Source organism: Monodon monoceros, unplaced genomic scaffold (genome assembly GCF_005190385.1).
Source record: "Monodon monoceros isolate NGI ecotype Baffin Bay Population unplaced genomic scaffold, NGI_Narwhal_1 Super_Scaffold_12, whole genome shotgun sequence".
NCBI lineage: Eukaryota > Metazoa > Chordata > Mammalia > Artiodactyla > Monodontidae > Monodon > Monodon monoceros.
In genome coordinates this window covers 61,687,892-61,706,361 of record NW_021703768.1, presented here as the reverse complement: position 1 = coordinate 61,706,361, position 18,470 = coordinate 61,687,892, and the positions used below count along the sequence as shown (strand labels likewise).

The window sequence follows — 18,470 nt, the reverse complement described above, 5'->3', positions numbered from 1 at the left end:
TATAAATTGAGAAAACAACTTATACCTTGGTAAATTTATTACCTAATCTGAAAATGAAATGATTGGCCTTTCAAATCATACATGCAACTATTTTAAAAATGGAAAAATTTGAACTGCTGTTTAAAATGTTTGGAAACATTTTAAAAGGTTTAAAAATATTTATGAACACTTAGAATAACATGGGCACATATTCTTCTTACATAATGTGATAAATTACTGTTTATAATTGTAAGTAGTGTTGTCTAGTTTTTGAATTTCATGTCTTCATATTTTTAAGTTATGGAGTATCTATTACTACAGTGTCTTTAGAGTGCTTCCTTATTACTATAGCATATGAAATAAATGAGTGGTTTAAGTTGCATAGGCCACAGTAGCTAAAGGAACTTGCAGTGCCTGGAGAATAAGATTTCATATAGAATAGACTACATGTAATTTTTTTAAAGGCCGTTCTCAATTTTCCGTTTATAAGAATTATAATTAGGAAGAAAAAGTCGTCTAATAGGTTAAATCAAAAGGTTAGGAAATTGAAAGTTCAATTTCTCACAATGTTGAGGCTAGATATTTAGCCTATTATACCATAATAAAAAATGCCACCCTATCCCCCACATGACCGTGCTATTTTGGAAATTTAAATTAGTGGATATTTGTTAATGAATAGTTAGAAATCATAGATGACAAGCTTCCTGTACTAGTTTGTTCATTAGCTGTAGTTAAGGCACAAATTTTAAAGTGGTTATATTTTCTATTGAAGCTATCTTTAAAATTACCTTTTTAAAAAAAATTACATTCCTTTATAGAATTTGGCCTAAAAACCATTGAGTATTTACTAGCATTCAAGTACCATATCTAAGTGGAAAAAATAAACTTGTGTTAGGAAAAGTTGGATTAGATTTTTAAAAATTTTTGTCAGCTGTAATGTTACTAAATAATTTTTCACTTTTTGTTTTTATTAATTAATTGGCGTATAGTTGCTTTATAATGTGTTAGCTTCTGTATAATTTTTCAAACTATTTTGCTGATAATATTATAAGGTGGTGTGGCCAGCTACTTTCTACTAAAATGTGAATTCAGTTATAAACAAATTAAAATTTTAAAAGTGATAAGATATATAATGTTCATTTATTTAATATTAATTACACTATCATTTATTTAATATTAATTACACTAGTATTACTAGTATGTTGTACTAGTAATATATACTAATATTAATTAAGCCATTGTTGCCACATTGATTTATTTTAAAAATTAATTATATTATTTAAATTAATAATTAATATGACATTTTATTAACTTCTATAAACTGGCAATTTTGAATAGAATATTTTTGTATTTATTATAGGGTAAAAATACACTTTAGAAATTTAGAAATAGGAATTTACCAAATACTGTAGTCAGAATTTTGAGTATTACCTGTCTTTCATTTTGGATTCCAAGTTGGTATTCTCTGGAATATGTTTAACTGGATTTTAATAGGTAAGTTGAAAAAGTGTTCTGCTCAAATTAATTTGAGAACGGCTGAGTTAAAAGTTAACATGTTTCTTTATTTTAAGATTACTCAAAAGCTTTCACTACGTGAATCTTTAAGAGAGGAATAGAGTATGCAATATTTCTCAAGTATTATCTGTTCATAGAAACCTTTTTTCTTTCAACTATTAACATCTCTTGGAAGAGCGTTCCTTTTTCTAATGTGAAAAGAAACAATTGTTGCCACATTTGAAAAATGGCATTTTGGTTACATTTACATGATCAGTTAAAGGATAGATTTTCTCCCCTACATATAAACAAGTTTGAGCCTGCTGCTGTGTCTTTCTTTAACTCCAAATACTATAGTTATTACTTGGGTTTTTTAGGTTGACCAGACAAAATGATGTTTGTTATAGATATATTCATATGTTATCATGGTAGTCTATCCACAGAATCAGGATCCTGAAAGATTCTATCAAATAACTCATCTGAAATAGTCTAGGAAGACTGTGTAGAACAACTTGGAAAAAGCTGTGACGTTCTTAAAATGCTATAAAATATATTATTTATATATTCTTCTGTTTTTGTGAGATAAAGTTAGAGGTTTATCATATTTTTACATGCTGACACATATTCATAGGACAAGAGCTAAAGGTGGAATGCCTCCAGTTGTGAAAATGCAACATTTAAAAACAGTGTTTACTGACAGATTCAGAGTCAGGCTGCAAAAATGACTGTTTTACTGAGTAAAGAAATGAAGAATAAAAGGGTGGAGTATTAGAGATAATACAAACTTTTTTTAAAACTGCAGACTATAATTAATATGATACAGAGAAGAAAGATTAGAGGAGTCATTGGGAATCACTAAACTAACCTTATAATAAGAAAATTTTACTATTGAATATTCACACAGATTTGCTAGCTATTAAAATTGTGTCAAATACAACTCTATATCAAGTACCATTACTAAATATTACTTAGAAGTAGTGTTTAAGCAGTTAAAGACTTAGAAATTTGAGTTAATTTTTTTAAATGCTTTATATGTGGTAAAGTACAAAATAAATATACATTGAAAGTGTATTTCAATACTTTAACATTTACCAGATTATTTACTATATGTATACCTTTAGATAGGAATATAGTATGAAAATTATTTTCAACTGTTAGGTTTTTCTGAATGGAAATTGTTAACAGTTAATGATTATTGTCATTCTTCTGTACAAAGGACTTAAACAAGACCTCAATATCAGTAATATAAAAATAGCAGAAATCTTCATACATGTTTCTTCTTGAACCATTGTGACCTAATGAATAAATCTTAGTACAACAAACTGAATAAACACATTACATACCAAAGTACCTTTGTATAATGCTAATAATCCCAAAATCATGAGTTGTTCTCTGGACCCTAGAGCTGTACAACTGAAAAATCTCAGATTTGGCTCCCAAATTTTCTCATCAGTAGTTCCAAGAATAACCTGAGTTACTGAATCACCAAGAAAAATTACTATAGTAAAATATCATTAAATTGGGCTTATTTTATAATTTGATAAAATTCAGGTATCCTAACTGATGTTAACTTTTATTATCTATGAGAGGTGACAGTCATCAGTCAGCTAAGTCATTTGCATCAAATGATATTTTCTTTGCCCATTTAGTTATGATAACCTATATTAGTTTGGAATAACTATATAGTTCATAATATATCTGAATGTTTTAGACAAACTGAGCTATTTCACAGAATAGAGTGATGGTGTTGGATATTCTTTTGCTAATAACTCTGGTTTGTTAGGGTCCTTCTTCAGATGCTGCCTTAAATCCCTTTTGCATCTAAGTTGTGTATAACAATTTTGGAAGTAAATTGTTAATACTGATAGCACAGATACAGTTCATCCAATGTAGTAATGTGTACCTACCACGTTTTAGGTTCTCCTCTTCTTCTAATGCATCTAAGATTGAATTGGCTGGTTTTGGTTTTTTAGTAACTGCATCACATTCTTGGCTCATATTGAGCTTGCAGACATCTTAGCTCTTTTTCCCTGAACTGCTTACAAGCCAGGCATACTTCATCCAGTATTTGTGTGATTCTGACGTTGACATCTCAAATTGGGAAAAAGAGTATTATTTTAGAGTGGGATGGTGATGAGCTTAGTTTTCAACCTGCTTCAGTTAGTTGCTGGTGGGATGTCTAAATAGAGATGTTGCAAAGACAGAGATATGGGTCTGGGTAGAGGATAAAAAGTCAAGTGTACAGAGAGATTTGCGATTTTAGGTAGTAATTAAAATTGTCAGAGTGTTTTTGTATGGAGATGAAGCAGCTGTGGGAGGTGCTGTTGCTTTCTCATACAGACTCAAGCAGAAGCTATCCACAATAGTGTCTTTATAGCCCCTTTATTAGTAGTACACACTTTTCAGTCTCACTGACTTTTAAGGGACTAGTTTAGAGGATTAGTGAAATAATTAGTTTTACATTTGTGTTTTTGAATTATTAATTCCTAAGACTTATTAATTTATTAATCACCAAGATCCACAAAATTGCACAAAAAATAGTGATATTGTATTTGGCATGCATCAGTTTAGCTGTTTACAAAATGTCTTATTTATTAAAAGTAATAATGCATATATTTTACTTGAGTAGTGACTATAACTTGAACCATCTTCAATTTAATGGATTAATTAATGGGTACAGGAAGATGATAAGGTAACAAATACCATCAAACTAAACATTTAACTTTTCATTTAGGATACACAAGAAATTGATAACTGTTGCTTCCAGTGTTGGGACTGAGTGGCTCAGGGCAGGGAGTGTGTTGTTGGGTTGCCTTTTCACTTTGTGCTCTTGTGTACGATTCAAGTTTTGAACCATGGGATGATTTTACATTTGGAACAGGTAAAGAAATTTAAATTTTGAAACTCATTTACTTTAAACATGAGATAGTATGATGTTTAAAAAGTATTGACACTTGAAGTTAGAAGTCATAATTTCAAATCCTAATTTCTCCATTTCCTGGCCAGCTGGCCTTAGATGAATCATTTCACCTCTTTGAAAATGGGGATGGTGATAGCTGCCCTGAATACCACTCAGGGTCATTGTGAGTTCATTTAGTAAACATATCTGTGAGGCACACACTGAAAGGTGCTCATAGGAGACACATTTCCAGTCCTCAGGGCATCTACTTTCAAGTGTAGAAGTTGACAAAATTATAACTTATATTTAACTTATAATTTCTATGATGGAAATAAATCTGCTATAAAAATTCATAGGAAAGATCCATAGTGGCTGCTTGGGGAGTGGTAAAGTAGGGGCTAGAGTGGTCCTTATTGAAGACAAGGACGTTTGAGTTAAGTTTTGAAGAATGGGTTGGGAGGATATGGGGGAGAAGATGAGAGAGGGAGAAGGCATTCCACCCAGAACAAGCAACATTTCCAGACCCATCTCATTTTATGTGTGTTTGTGTGTAGCACATTTTTGTTTTATTTATTTTAGGAGAGGATGCTGTAGCAGGTTCTTCCTTCATTTTGCTGACCCCCAAAATCTTGACTATGATTATTAGTTGAAATTTGGAAATAGTGGAAAATTTCACTTGGAACTTTATAGTGACCACAAAAGAATTAGTAGAGAATGACTAAAACTCACTGAGTTTTAACTTATACATTTTTATGTAGACCATAAACACTAAATCATCGGATTCTGATGTCAACCTCCAATTGTTTCTCACTAAGGAACTAGTGAGAATTCTTAATTAAGGCAACTAAAGCAATAAGCCTCTAATTTGCAGTTCACTTGGAGTTCCCAGATGAGATTTTTCTTTTCTTGCATCTTTCTTGGTATTTTTGTCCCCATATACTTTTGTAAAGACATAGTTTCTTCTGTGTGTCTGGGGTCTCATCACTAAACCCTTAGTCTTCAAAAGCCTAAAATTTACTCTAAATATAATGTTTCACTCTGATTTCTGTAAACTGCTTTCTTCCAATATGTTTAGCAGAAAAGCTTGTACCTGCTTTACTTGTTAATTCAAATAGCTTCTTTCCCTAATCTTGAATACTTTTTTCATCTTCACTGGGGAAGATAGGAATTTTAAATTGATTTGACAAGTTATGGAGTTCCAAGCTGTGAGCAGATATACTTTTCCTGGTGCCTTATTGTTTACTTTATAGAGCCATTAAACACCTCAACTCCATAATAGTTTATAGACATTAATATTTAACTATTTAATGCTCACTCTCCTGTAAGTCACAGTTTAGGGGCATTGATATTTTACTATTTAATATTTAACATCCAGTATGTTACAGAAGTACTTTGTAAATTGAAAATACGATATAGATAGAAGATAGTATTATTTATTATTGATATTAGCCTCCAGTAAACACCATGATTATTAAAAATAAACACAGATTTTAAAAGTTTTATGCCAGTTTAGTGTTTGTTGTTTGTGTGTGGTTTGTTGTTTTTAATTTTTTTCCTTGGGCCGTGCCTTGCAGCTTGTGGGATCTTAGTTGAATCACCAGGGATTGAACCCAGGCCATGGCAGTGAAAGCCTGGAATCCTAACCACTAGGACACCAGGTGTGAGGGATTTTGCAAAAATTCGTGTGAGATATTTCTTAATACAGTGGAAAACATAAAATTGGGTATTGTATAGGTAATTTCCTCTTTACATTGTATTTATTTGTATGTGGGAAGGAAAAAAATGAGGCATCTCAAATTCTAAGTGATTTATCCGTTTAGAAGAAGTTAGTCCAAAGTAAGAAAGCATTATTTCTATACCTGCAGAACATTCTTCTGTTGTTAATGACTCTATCATTTCAGATCCTTTTAGCTTCAAAGAAAATAATAATAGAAAATCAAACTATATGTGACTTAAACTATAAGGATGTTTATTATCTTATACAATAGGAAATCTGGAGGTAGGGTGCATTCAGAGTTGGTTAAGTCAGTAGTTTAATACCGTCACCAAAGATTCAAGTTCTCTGACTTCCCAGAGTTACCTGTCCTTTTAGGCTGGGTCTCCTCATGATCCCAAGGTGGCAGGTGTCACAGGTGATGTCTAGGGGAGAAAAGAGAATTGTACTTGCTATGTCACATTTAGGAAGAATGACAAACTTTTCAGAAGCCCCTAGCAAAAGCTACTTTAAAAATGCAAATTGAATATTTCAAACAAGTGAGGAAGACATAGTTTGCTCATAGGTCTATTATAAAAGTTGAAAATGAATAAATAGATTATAAATATATATCATTTAAAATATGGTATATATAGGATTACATTTCTTTCTCATTGGATCCCATGCTGCTCAAAGGATACTATTCTTATAAATCCAGGTTAAATTAGTTTTGTTTTTCAGTTGCTTCATATTACAACCATAACTATGTTGGGGGGTGGACTGTGGAGGGGGGTACTTTTCCTGGAGTTTCTAATTGTCTTTCATTTTTTCATTATTGGGAGAAAAAACACATAAATGATTTCTACCTTCTTACTCATTCTTCTTCTTAAAGATGTGTCTGAAAAAAAAAAAAAAAAAAGATGTGTCTGTAAGACTCCATACTAAGATTCTCATTTAGATTGATTGTTTTCCGGGCCTACGACACAGTCAATACTGGGATTTTTTTTTTCCTTCATTAGACTGTTACATTACATTGACCATGGTTTCTTTTCTTGATATTCATCTTCATTTTGCTGGAATACATTCTTAAGTAAATTTGTCAGAAAGGAGGCAGAGTAGATGAACTTTTTGAATTTTTATACAAAAAAAAAAGTTCTCCTAGCCTATGACTTCTTTCATCACTTTTCCACATGACTTACTGTTTCTTTCCGATCTCAACACATATCCCATTCTCAAAGAGGCCTTCCCTGACCATCTTGTTTTAAATTGTGAATCCCCTGTATTACCAGCCCTTCTTCACTGCTTTTTCTCTTAGAGCACTTTTCACAATCTAACATGCTATAATATATTTTGCTTATTGTCTTTATTTTCCCACTAAAAATGCCATAGGGCAGAGATTTTTGTGGTTTTGTTCACTGGTATATCCTTGGTACATAAAATGTCTGGCACATAGTAGCCCCTCAGTAAATAATTGCTGAATGAATTAGTGAATTTTCCTCTCACTATTATAGTTATAAATCCAGGTTTTAAATTGTTTTTTCTCAGAAGTTTGAAGGGATTGCTCCCATGTCTTGTGGTATCTAGCGTTATTAATGTGAAAGATAAAACTTTTATAGGTGACCTATTTCTTCTCTGTTTGAAAGCTTTAGTGTTTTTGGGTCTCTGGAAATTCTCAACAATGTACAGAGACGTGAGGTTTTTTCACTGATTCCAGTTGGCACTTAGAAATCCCTTTCAGTTAAGATTGGTTTTTTTTTCCATCTCTGGGAAAATTTATTTTTTTTTAATTGAAGTATAGTTGATTTACAATACTGTGTTAGTGTCACGTGTACAGCACAGTGATTTGGTTATGTATATTCTTTTTTTCAATTCTTTTCCATTATAGTGTGTTACAAGATATTGAATATAGTTCCCTGTACTATACAGTAAATCCTCACTTATCTATTTTATATATGGTAGTGTGTATCTGTTAATCCCACACTCCTAATTTATCTCTGCCCCCAAGGGAAAGTCTAGTTTTTAAAGAAAAAATTCTTCCCCTGATTTTTTACTTTATCACTATCTACAACTCCTATTGGTTATCAGGTTTATCTTCTTTTCCCTTGATGTTCATTTCCCTTATTTTTCTCTTTTTAATTTTTCATCTCTTTAATGTAGCCTTTGATATGCTTATTAATATTTCAGCAGTGAAATCTGGCATACTGTTTTCTTTGACTAAGATGAAATACTAAATAGTAGGCTAAAATAGGATAGATTGAATTAATATTTGCATTTTTTTATGACTACTAATAATGAATGACTAAGGTAGCTTATCATATCAGTAGAAAAAGGAAGTATTCATCAATAAATGATCACTAGTTTACTGGAAAAGAACTTAGTCTAATTTCTCCTCAGACACTATATATTTTAAATATTATATAATAAGAAAATAATATACATCTATGAAATTTAGGAGTAGGGAGGTTCATCACAATATTATTTATATGGGGATGTCCAGATGTCTAACAGCATTTAATAAGCTGTCATACTGGTATTATGAAATGCTTTGCAGCCGCTAACAGCTATATTTTCAAAGAATATGTAATGAGATTGGAAATGGTACACTATCCCATTTATTTATTTATTTATTTATTTATATACAGTTGTCTCTTGAACAACATGGGTTTGAATTGCATAGGTCCACTTATACATGGATTTTTTCCCATAAAGATGTACTGCATTACTTTTTTTTTTTTTTTTTTTTTTGGCGGTACGCGGGCCTCTCACTGTTGTGGCCTCTCCCGTTGCAGAGCACAGGCTCTGGATGCGCAGGGTCAGTGGCCATGGCTCACAGGCCTAGCCACTCCGCGGCATGTGGGATCCCCCCGGACCGGGGCACGAACCCGTGTCCCCTGCATCGGCAGGCGGACTCCCAACCACTGCACCACCAGGGAAGCCCCTGCATTACTAATTTTGATCCATGGTTCAAGGATGCAGAACCAGATACAAAGGGTCAACTATAAAGATATACATGGATTTTTGACTGAGGAGGATCAGCATCCCTAACCCCTGAGTTGTTCAAGGATCAATTGTGTGTATATAATATAAATTTTCGCACATGTTTAAAAAAAACTAGTGAAAAATATTCAAAATGTTAATACAGGTTTCATAATCCCTTATATGAAACTGTTGGGCCCATATGTATTTCTGAATTGCAGGTTTTTTAGATTTTGGAACAATAATAAATGCATTTACATGATAGTGTCTAAAGAAGTACTCTATAATCAAACACATTCATATTTCTGCAGTGAAACATAATTGTTCACATTAAGTAGAATACATAAAGTCTATAAATATTTTCATGTCAGTTGAGGTCACATTTTGCTGGTAAATGAGTTTATGCCAAACTTAATTTTTAAATTCCAATTTTTTAAAATGTTTTTGGAATTTTAGAATTATGTCCATTTTGGATCAGTAGTAGTTAGCTTGGGCAATGAGATTATGACTGATTTTAAAATTTTATTCTTTATAATTTTTCAAGTGTTCCTGTACTTATAGGAGCATATGCATATGTATGTTACAGAAAAATATTTTAGTAACAAATTTAAGAACTATGACTATATATACTTGAGTTAAGTTTTCTTATTAAATCTTAGCCTTTCCTAGAGAAAGGAAGAAGAGTCCAATTCACCAGAAGCTATTCATTCATAGATTTAACAAATACTTATCCAGTAACCATACTATTTTAATAAACATAGATAACCTTATAAGTTTTCAGGGAAGTTAATATTTCAAACATAATATAATACCATTTCACACTCTTCTTACTGTCAGAAATTTAGTAACTCATACAATTCTAGTTGTTCACCAGGATGCCAAAGAGAAGCAGGAAATTTCATATATGGCAGGTTGGGTATCAGTTGATACAACCATTTTGGAAAGCAATTTGACAATATCTAGTAAAGCTGAAGTTGTGTATATACTCTCTAAAACCTCTTCCATGTCATGTGACTTGTCATCAGTACATTGATTTATACAGTTTGAAAGTGGAACTTTTTCAGTTTCTCTTGCATCTTGCCTTAGCATTTTATTTATTGTAATTTTACACGCTGGTATTACTGGGTTCTCACTAACTGTGATTTTTTTTCTTTCGGGGGACAGTACATTTGCTATTCAGTAACTTGCTTCCTGAGCCTTTTCACAGTATGGCTTTTTATTTTTTTAAAACAAAAACTTTACTTATGCTTGTTTTGATATTCTAATAGTCATGTAAATATTCAGCACCTTTACTTGTCAAGTGTGATACATAGTTGACTGTCTTGTCAATTTTGCTGAGGAAATGACTGCTATTTTCCATGGAGAAGTACATGGAGTAGGATGACTAGGATTACCAACCAGAACTGTCAGTGGATCTAGAAATAGAATTTATCTCTTTCATTGTATACTTTCTCAGAAATCACTGTAGTTTTCTTATTTCTCAAATTATGTGAATCACCTTTGTTCCACTTCAGAATTGTCTCATGTATCTCTTTAAATTGAAAATGTTAAAAGGCAATAGTGAGATTTTTAGACTCAACTTTTCATTCAGCAAACATTGAGTGTCTACCATGTGTTAATTACAGATCAGGAATACAGTATGAATACAACCTAATCCCATCTTCAAGGAACTTAAGACCTAGCAAGTAAGACTTGGTTTCAGTGTGGTGTGGTAAATGCTAAGATGGTTAAGTAGGGGTTGGATAGAGTTAAGTCGAGGTCTTCCAAGTCAGGGGTCAGCAACCCTTTTTTGTAAAGGGCCAGGTAGTGTATATTTTAGACTTTGTGAGCCATATTGTCACAACTACTCACCTCTGCTATCATTACGTGAAAGTAGCTATAGAGGATACATAAATGAATAAGTGTGGCTGTGTTCCAATAAAACTTTATTTATGGACACTGAAATTTGAATTCCATATGATTTTCACATGTCACAAAATATTTTTCTAATATTTTTAACCATTTAAAAATGTGGGGCTTCCCTGGTGGCACAGTGGTTGAGAGTCCGCCTGCCGATGCAGGGGACACGGGTTCGTGCCCCGGTCTGGGAAGATCCCACATGCCGCGGAGCGGCTAGGCCCGTGAGCCATGGCCGCTGAGCCTGCGCGTCCAGAGCCTGTGCTCCGCAACGGGAGAGGCCACAACAGTGAGAGGCCCGTGTACCGCAAAAAAAAAAAAAAAAAAAAAAGTGAAAACTATTTATAGCTCTCAGACCATACAAAGACAGATGGCAGGCCAAATTCAGCTCACTGGCCATAGCTTGCCAACCCTTGTTCTAGGTCTTTGAATTACAGGATATTGTTAAATGTGCTTATTTCTGATAGCTTATCCAGTCCCAGCTACTTTCATTTACTAGAGGAGTTTAGTAACCTGTCATCTTTAGAAATATTGAAAGTTTTATTGCTAATCCCGGTGGTTTCTGGTTATCCCTGATATTCTGAATACTAATTGTGATTCTATTAAGGTAATAAAAACAACAATAATAGTTCTACTGCATTAATGATATGCAAGTTTCCCAGCCCACAGGTTCTAAACTCAGTTGCTTACAGGGTCAAGTAAAAGGCTTGAGTGTCTGAGAAACAGGGAGTCGTGTGAGTTGGGGCACTGTGAACAGCAACACATGCCTCATCTAAAACGGTCAACAGCCACTGCTTAGTTCCATCCAGTAGTAGGATGCAGCCCTAATATTCCCTGATAAAAAACATCTTAAGAGAAGCCAGAAATCCAGACTTAAATCTCCCAGTTGTTAAATTTGGTAACAAATATGTTGTTGTTTTTTTAATTCTTTCTGTGAATAAAATAAAACCATCTTTAGGTCCCATTTAAGCAGGCTGGCAACTTGCCATCTCTGTCCTAGCATTTTCTGTGTCAAAGGAAGTTTTACAGAAATATCTATAGTGATATGCATTAATGATTTTATTTTGAAATTTTAAGCCTCAGAGGATATTTTTATCTTAATACTGAAAATATTGTTAAAGCAGTTTTAAACTATAAGTCAAATGCAAATTTCTATACATGATGTTCACATGTTCAACTCTCATTAAGTCCAGGTTTGAATGTATCCAGTACTACTTACAGCTTTCCCCTATAGCTGAATTTATGGTCACAAGCTTTTTTTCTTTTTCATTTTGTTAACAACTTTATTGTGATGTAATTCAAATACCCTATAAATCACCCACTTAAAGTCTACAATTTGTTTTTAGTATATTCACAGAATTGTGCAGCTGTCACCACAGTCATTTTTAGAACATTTTTATTACCCCAAACCCTTTAGCTATTACCCTCCAAATTGCCCCATCCTAGGCAACCTCTAATTTACCTTCTGTCTCTATAGATTTACCTGTACTGGATATATCCTATAAATAGAATCATACAATATGTGGCCTTTATGTCTGACTTCTTTCACTTAGCATAATGCTTTTAAGGTTCATCTAGATTGTAGCATGATTCAGTACTTCATTTCTTTGTATGCTGAATATTATTCCTTTGTATGATATACCATATATTGTTTGTCCATTCATCAGTTGATGGACTTTTAACTTGTTTCCACATTTTTCCTATAATGTATGCGTAATGCTGCTATGAACATTCATGTACAAGTTTTCACGTAGACATACGTTTTCATTTCTCTTGGATATATACTTAGGAATGGAATTACCGAGATATATGGTAACTCTGTGTTTAAGCTTTTGAGGAATGACCAAGCTTCCAAAGCAGTTGCAACAGTTTACATTTCCACTAGCAGTGTTTGGTGGTTTCAGGTTTTCCACATTCTTGTCAGCAACACTTGTTATTATCTGACTTTTTGATTATAAACATCCTCATGGGTGTGAAGTGCTATCTCGCTATGGTTTTGATTTGCATTTCCCTGATGACTAATGATGTTGAGCATCTTTCCATGTTCTTGTTGGGCATTTGTATATCTTCTTCAGAGAAATGTCTGTTCAGCTTGCCCATTTTAAATTGGATTTTTAAAACTTTTATTATTATTATTATTGAATTGTTCTTTATATATTCTAGATACAAGTTCCTTATCCAGTATATGATTTGCAGATATTTTCTCCCATTCTGCAGTTGTCTTTTCACTTCCCTGATAGCGTCTTTTTTTGGCTACTTGGACCCTCAGCAGTGAAAGTGCAGAGTCCTAACCCCTGGACCACCAGGGAATTCTCTGATAGTGTCTTTTGAAGCACAGAATTTTAAAAATTTTGATGAAAGCCAATTTTTTTTCTTGTGCTTTTGGTGTCATATCTAAAAAGTCATTGCCAAGTCCAAGGTCACCAAGATTTACCTCTATGTTTTCTTCCAAAAGTTTTATAATTTTAACTTTTTAGATCTTTGACCCATTTTGAGTTAATTTTTGTATATGGTGCAAGGTGGGGAGGGGGGTGGAAGTCATAGGCTTTTAACTTCAAAAATCAAACCAAAGGTAAAATATCTGAAAATACTAATAAATAAATACACAAATAAGTGGCAAGAGATACATGAAACAAGATTGCCAAAATATTAATAATTGTTGACTGAGTGATGAGAACCTGGGGTTTATTATGCTATTTTCTCTACATTTTTTGTTTGAAAATATCCATATAAAATGTTCTTCTAAATATCAATTTTTTAAAAAATATCAATTTATTACAGTTTCTTACTATTTTTTTTTTTTTTTTTTTGTGGTACGCGGGCCTCTCACTGTTGTGGCCTCTCCCCCTGTGGAGCACAGGCTCCAGACACGCAGGCACAACGGCCATGGCTCACGGGCCCAGCCGCTCCACGGCATGTGGGATCTTCCTGGACTGGGGCCTGAACCCTTGTCCCCTGCATCATCAGGCAGACTCTAAACCACTGCGCCACCGGGGAAGCCCTCTTACTATCATTAATCGCAGGCTTGTCATTGTATCTTTAGCATGGCTTGGTGTTGGGCTGTTAGTTACTAGATGGCCATAAGTACAAATTCGGTTATAACTATGAAAATCTTATTTAAAATATTATGAGAAACTGTAAAATCAAGATATCAAATTAAGCTAAAACTTTTTTATCCCAAGGTTTCTTAATTCTTGATTTACCCCCAAATTTTATTCTATTTAGAATTTTATGAACAGTATATTTAAATGTGTTGTATGCAGATTTGTGTAAAGTTTATAGATTACTACAGTGTACTTCTCAAACTTGTGTTGAGAGGCAGCTGTTCTGGAGAATGCTGAGTGGGGGAAAGTTCATTTTTGCCTCAGGTAAGCTTGCAGTTGAACAAAATTAAATTGATTTTCTTACTACAAGATTTCTCAGGACCCTTTAATGTGCAAATATGTATCATAAATTTTTAAGATTTGGCAAGCAGTGATTTTTAAGCTTATTTGACTACTAATGTACTATGGAATAGTTTGTAAAACACTGGCCTGCATATTTAAAATCACGTTATGTCCGTACATAGACAGTTAAGTAGTTTGTTATCATTTGCTTATCATTACCTTGATGGCTGTCATTTCTTAAAATTTCTCCTTATGTCTATCCTTTTCTGTTGCTTTTTCTTGTTTCTTTATTTTACTCTTATATATTTGTCTAACTACTAAAAGTGATCAGATTTTGAACTTGCTGTGTTTCTCTGTAGGTGTGGGGTTTGTAAGACTAAAAAATATTTTCAATTATGCATTTAAAATATAATAAGTTATGACTTTATATTTATTTGTACTTGTTATTTTAATAGCATTTGAAAAACTAGCAAAAGATAGCAATGTTTAGAGAATTACAACTATTAGGTATATTTTGGTATCTTTCTAATTGAATTTTGCTTTATTCCAGAAAATATAGAAAATATAGCCAAAGGAATAGCTAGCAGACTTTAAAATCATTCAAAATTGTGCCACTCAGAGATAATTATAAGCATCTAAATTTTTTTGATAAAAGTAATACTTATACATGGGGGAAAAACCCTGGAACTTTATTGAGAGGCATAAAATGAAAGCCTCTCTATTTACCTCCCAGCTGACCATCCCTACCCCAAATCATTAGGGCTTTTCTCCTCAGGTAACCACAAATAATAGTTTCCCAGGTATCCTTTTTGTCATGTTTGTCGTGAACTTTTTGTCATGTTTCTTTCCATCTATGTCACTAGTGCAAGATCATGAAGGACAGGATGAGCCTTGCTTGCACAACTCAAAATTCCAAACTGGAACATTTTAGTATTTTAATATTTAGTATGCAGTTTATGTGGTGATTTAAATCCAAACTAAAGCTTACTTAAAAGCCTTCCAAGTAGTATGACAAAAGATTTTTTAGATTTGTGAACTTAGTTAAGTCCTATTAGACTATGAAAATTAAATTGTCTTTTGAAATACACTTAAAAATCTTCATTGCAAGTGATTAGACAAAAGCCATGCTCTAGTATGATTTTTAATTCCATCCCAGTAACATAGGTCTAGAAGTAAGTCAGCAAGCCAGATGGAAAAAGCTGCTTTTAATAGCTATGGGACTGTGGAAGTTTTTTTCTTCTGTTCCTTAGGAAATATGTACATAGGAATATTAGTGTTTTCTTGGACTGCACTTTTCTTTTACATTAAAACTTTGATTAATGAGAATTAGGGGAGATTGCACTATTACGGTTAATTGAATTTTGGTTATCTGAGGAATAATTAGTAGAACCTCGTATTGCTCTGTTCCTTATTGTTGAAAATCTTCCTGATCTCTGTCAATACCCTTTCTTGCTTTAGTAATTAAATACTTGTTTGTTTCCACTATTTGTCTGTGAGAGAACCATGTCTAAACTATATATCCCCCCTCCCAAAAAAAAATGCCCTCGGGCTTCCCTGGTGGCGCAGTGGTTGAGAGTCCGCCTGCCGATGCAAGGGATACGGGTTCGTGCCCCGGTCTGGGAGGATCCCACATGCCACGGAGCGGCTGGGCCCGTGAGCCATGGCCGCTGAGCCTGCGCGTCTGGAGCCTGTGCTCCGCAACGGGAGAGGCCACAACAGTGGGAGGCCCGCGTACCGCAAAAAATAAAATAAATTATATATCCCAGTCCCTCGCACAGGAAGGTCAGACACAAAATTAAGTGCATAGTAAATACTTTTTAAACACTTTGGTTGTTGAAAATAACCTAGTCTTTCTTTGTTTTGGATTTGGCATGCAGTATACTGACTTTTTTCTCAGTAAGCTGAGCTTTTACCATTATGTTGTTTCAGGTACATGTATAAAAGTTTGGATAACATATATCAGTTAAAAAAAGACATTAGAGCCACGAAAGGCCCCGAATAGCCAACAATATGGTACTGGCCCTAAAAACAGGCACACAGATGAATGGAACAGAATAGAGAGTCCAGAAATAAACCCACACTCAGATGGTCAATTAATCTATGATAAAGGAGACAAGAATATACAATGAGGAAAAGACAGCCTCCTCAATAAATGATATTGGGAAAACTGGACAGCTACATGCAAAAGAATGAAACTGGACCACTTTGTTACACCATATTCAAAAATAAACTCAAAATGTGTTAAAGACTTAAATGCAAGACCTGAAATCATAAAACTCCTAGAAGAAAATATAGGCAGTAACCTCTTTGACATTGGTCTTAGCATTTTTTTTTTTTTTTGGTTACTCCTCCTCAGCAACATGGATGGACCTGGAAGGTGTTAATGCTAAGTGAAATAAGTCAAACTGAGAAAATACTGAATGATTTCACTTACATATGGAGTCTAAAAAACAAAACAAAATAGAAACAGACTCGTAGATACAGAGAACAAACTGGTGGTAGCCAGAGGGAAGATGGGGTGGGGACACAGACAAAATAGGTGAAGAAGATTAAGAGATACAACTTTGTGTGGTTACAGATAATGTATGGTTATTGTGGTGATAATTTCATAATGTATAAAAATATCAAATCACTATATTGTACACCTGAAACAAATATATTATTAATGCAATTTTAAGTAAATAAATAAAGCAAACAATAAAGAAATGTTAGTATATAATAATTTTGAATGTTATTTTTACATTGTAAATACAGTTACTATAATGGAATGTTTTTAATTAAAAATTTAAGGATTCCATGCTTTGATAGATTTGCTTGCTTTAGGCAGGTATAAAACTTAAGGTCATGAGGTTCATACATCTGTGGCTAATGTAGTTTTCTTCCCTTCCCTTCTCCTCCCCATCTAGTACATATGCTTTTTAAAGTATACTTTATATTTACAGAGTTTCTTTGTTTTTTATGGTCTGTTGCTAGAGAGAAAGTTAATTCTCTGAAACAGTTTTTGGTTTATTTATAGATTGGTCAAAGAAAAAATGATGTATGAGAAAGAAGCAAAACAACAAGAAGAAAAGATTGAAAAAATGAAAGCTGAAGATGGTGAAAATTATGCTATTAAAAAGCAGGTAAAATTATATCTTAAATAATAACAGCTAACATTTACAGAATACCATATTAACAGTGGATTAACAGCCCTCTGAGAAGGTCCTACTAAAGGTCCTATTAAAATCTCCATTTAAAAATAAGGAAAGTTACCATCTAAAAATAAGGAAACTGGGGGCTTCCCTGGTGGCGCAGTGGTTGAGAGTCTGCCAGCCGAAACAGGGGACATGAGTTTGTGCCCCGGTCCAGGAGGATCCCACATGCCGCGGAGTGGCTGCGGCCGTGAGCCATGGCCACTGAGCCTGCGCGTCCGGAGCCTGTGCTCTGCAACGGGAGAGGCCACAACAGTGAGAGGCCCGCGTACCGCAAAAAAATAAATAAATAAAAATAAGGAAACCGAAACACAGGTTAAATAACTTGCCTATGGTCACACAACTCCTAAGTGTCATACCTGGGATTTGAACACAGGCATTCTGGCTCTGGAATTTGTGCTCTTAGCCATTAAGCAGTACTGCCTCTCCAGTTTTAAGTATTAAATATAAAATGGCCTAGTCTTATAATTAAATATACTTATATTTACAGATATTTTCCCCAAACTGATATGAAGACCACCAAAATTATACACACACACACACACACACACACACACACACACACACATATACACATTATGCATTTCAATGGCTACTTCTGATTATCCTCATGACAAGTTTCAGTCTCCTTAGCATTGTATACACGGCTCTTCTTAATTTTGGTACCTCCTTATCATTCCAGCCTCATCTTTTGCCAGTCCCTATCTGGACCTCTTAGGTCCTGCCTTTTAGTTTCCTGAACAAGCCCTTTCTCCTTTACCTCTGAGATATTGCATATGTCTGGGATATTCTTCCTACTGGTCCTACCTACCCTCTCCTTATTAATTCCTACTTATTCTTTAAACCTCCTCTACACTCCACCCTAACACTGAGTTAGGTGCCCCTCCTCTGTGGTTTCATAACACTTTCTTTATTCTCATCATAACATCTAATTTATATTCACTCCTGGTTGACAC

General features: G+C 33.8%; 1 protein-coding gene across 1 annotated transcript in view; it reads left to right on the top strand.

The window, feature by feature from the left end:
* Positions 1-18,470, top strand: part of TBCA (tubulin folding cofactor A) — a 104,090-nt gene that overhangs the window by 69,791 nt on the left and 15,829 nt on the right. Inside the window, exon 2 of the mRNA XM_029216967.1 lies at positions 17,340-17,445. Within this exon, the coding sequence (XP_029072800.1) occupies positions 17,340-17,445 (106 nt within the window). The remainder of the gene's footprint in view (positions 1-17,339; positions 17,446-18,470) is intronic.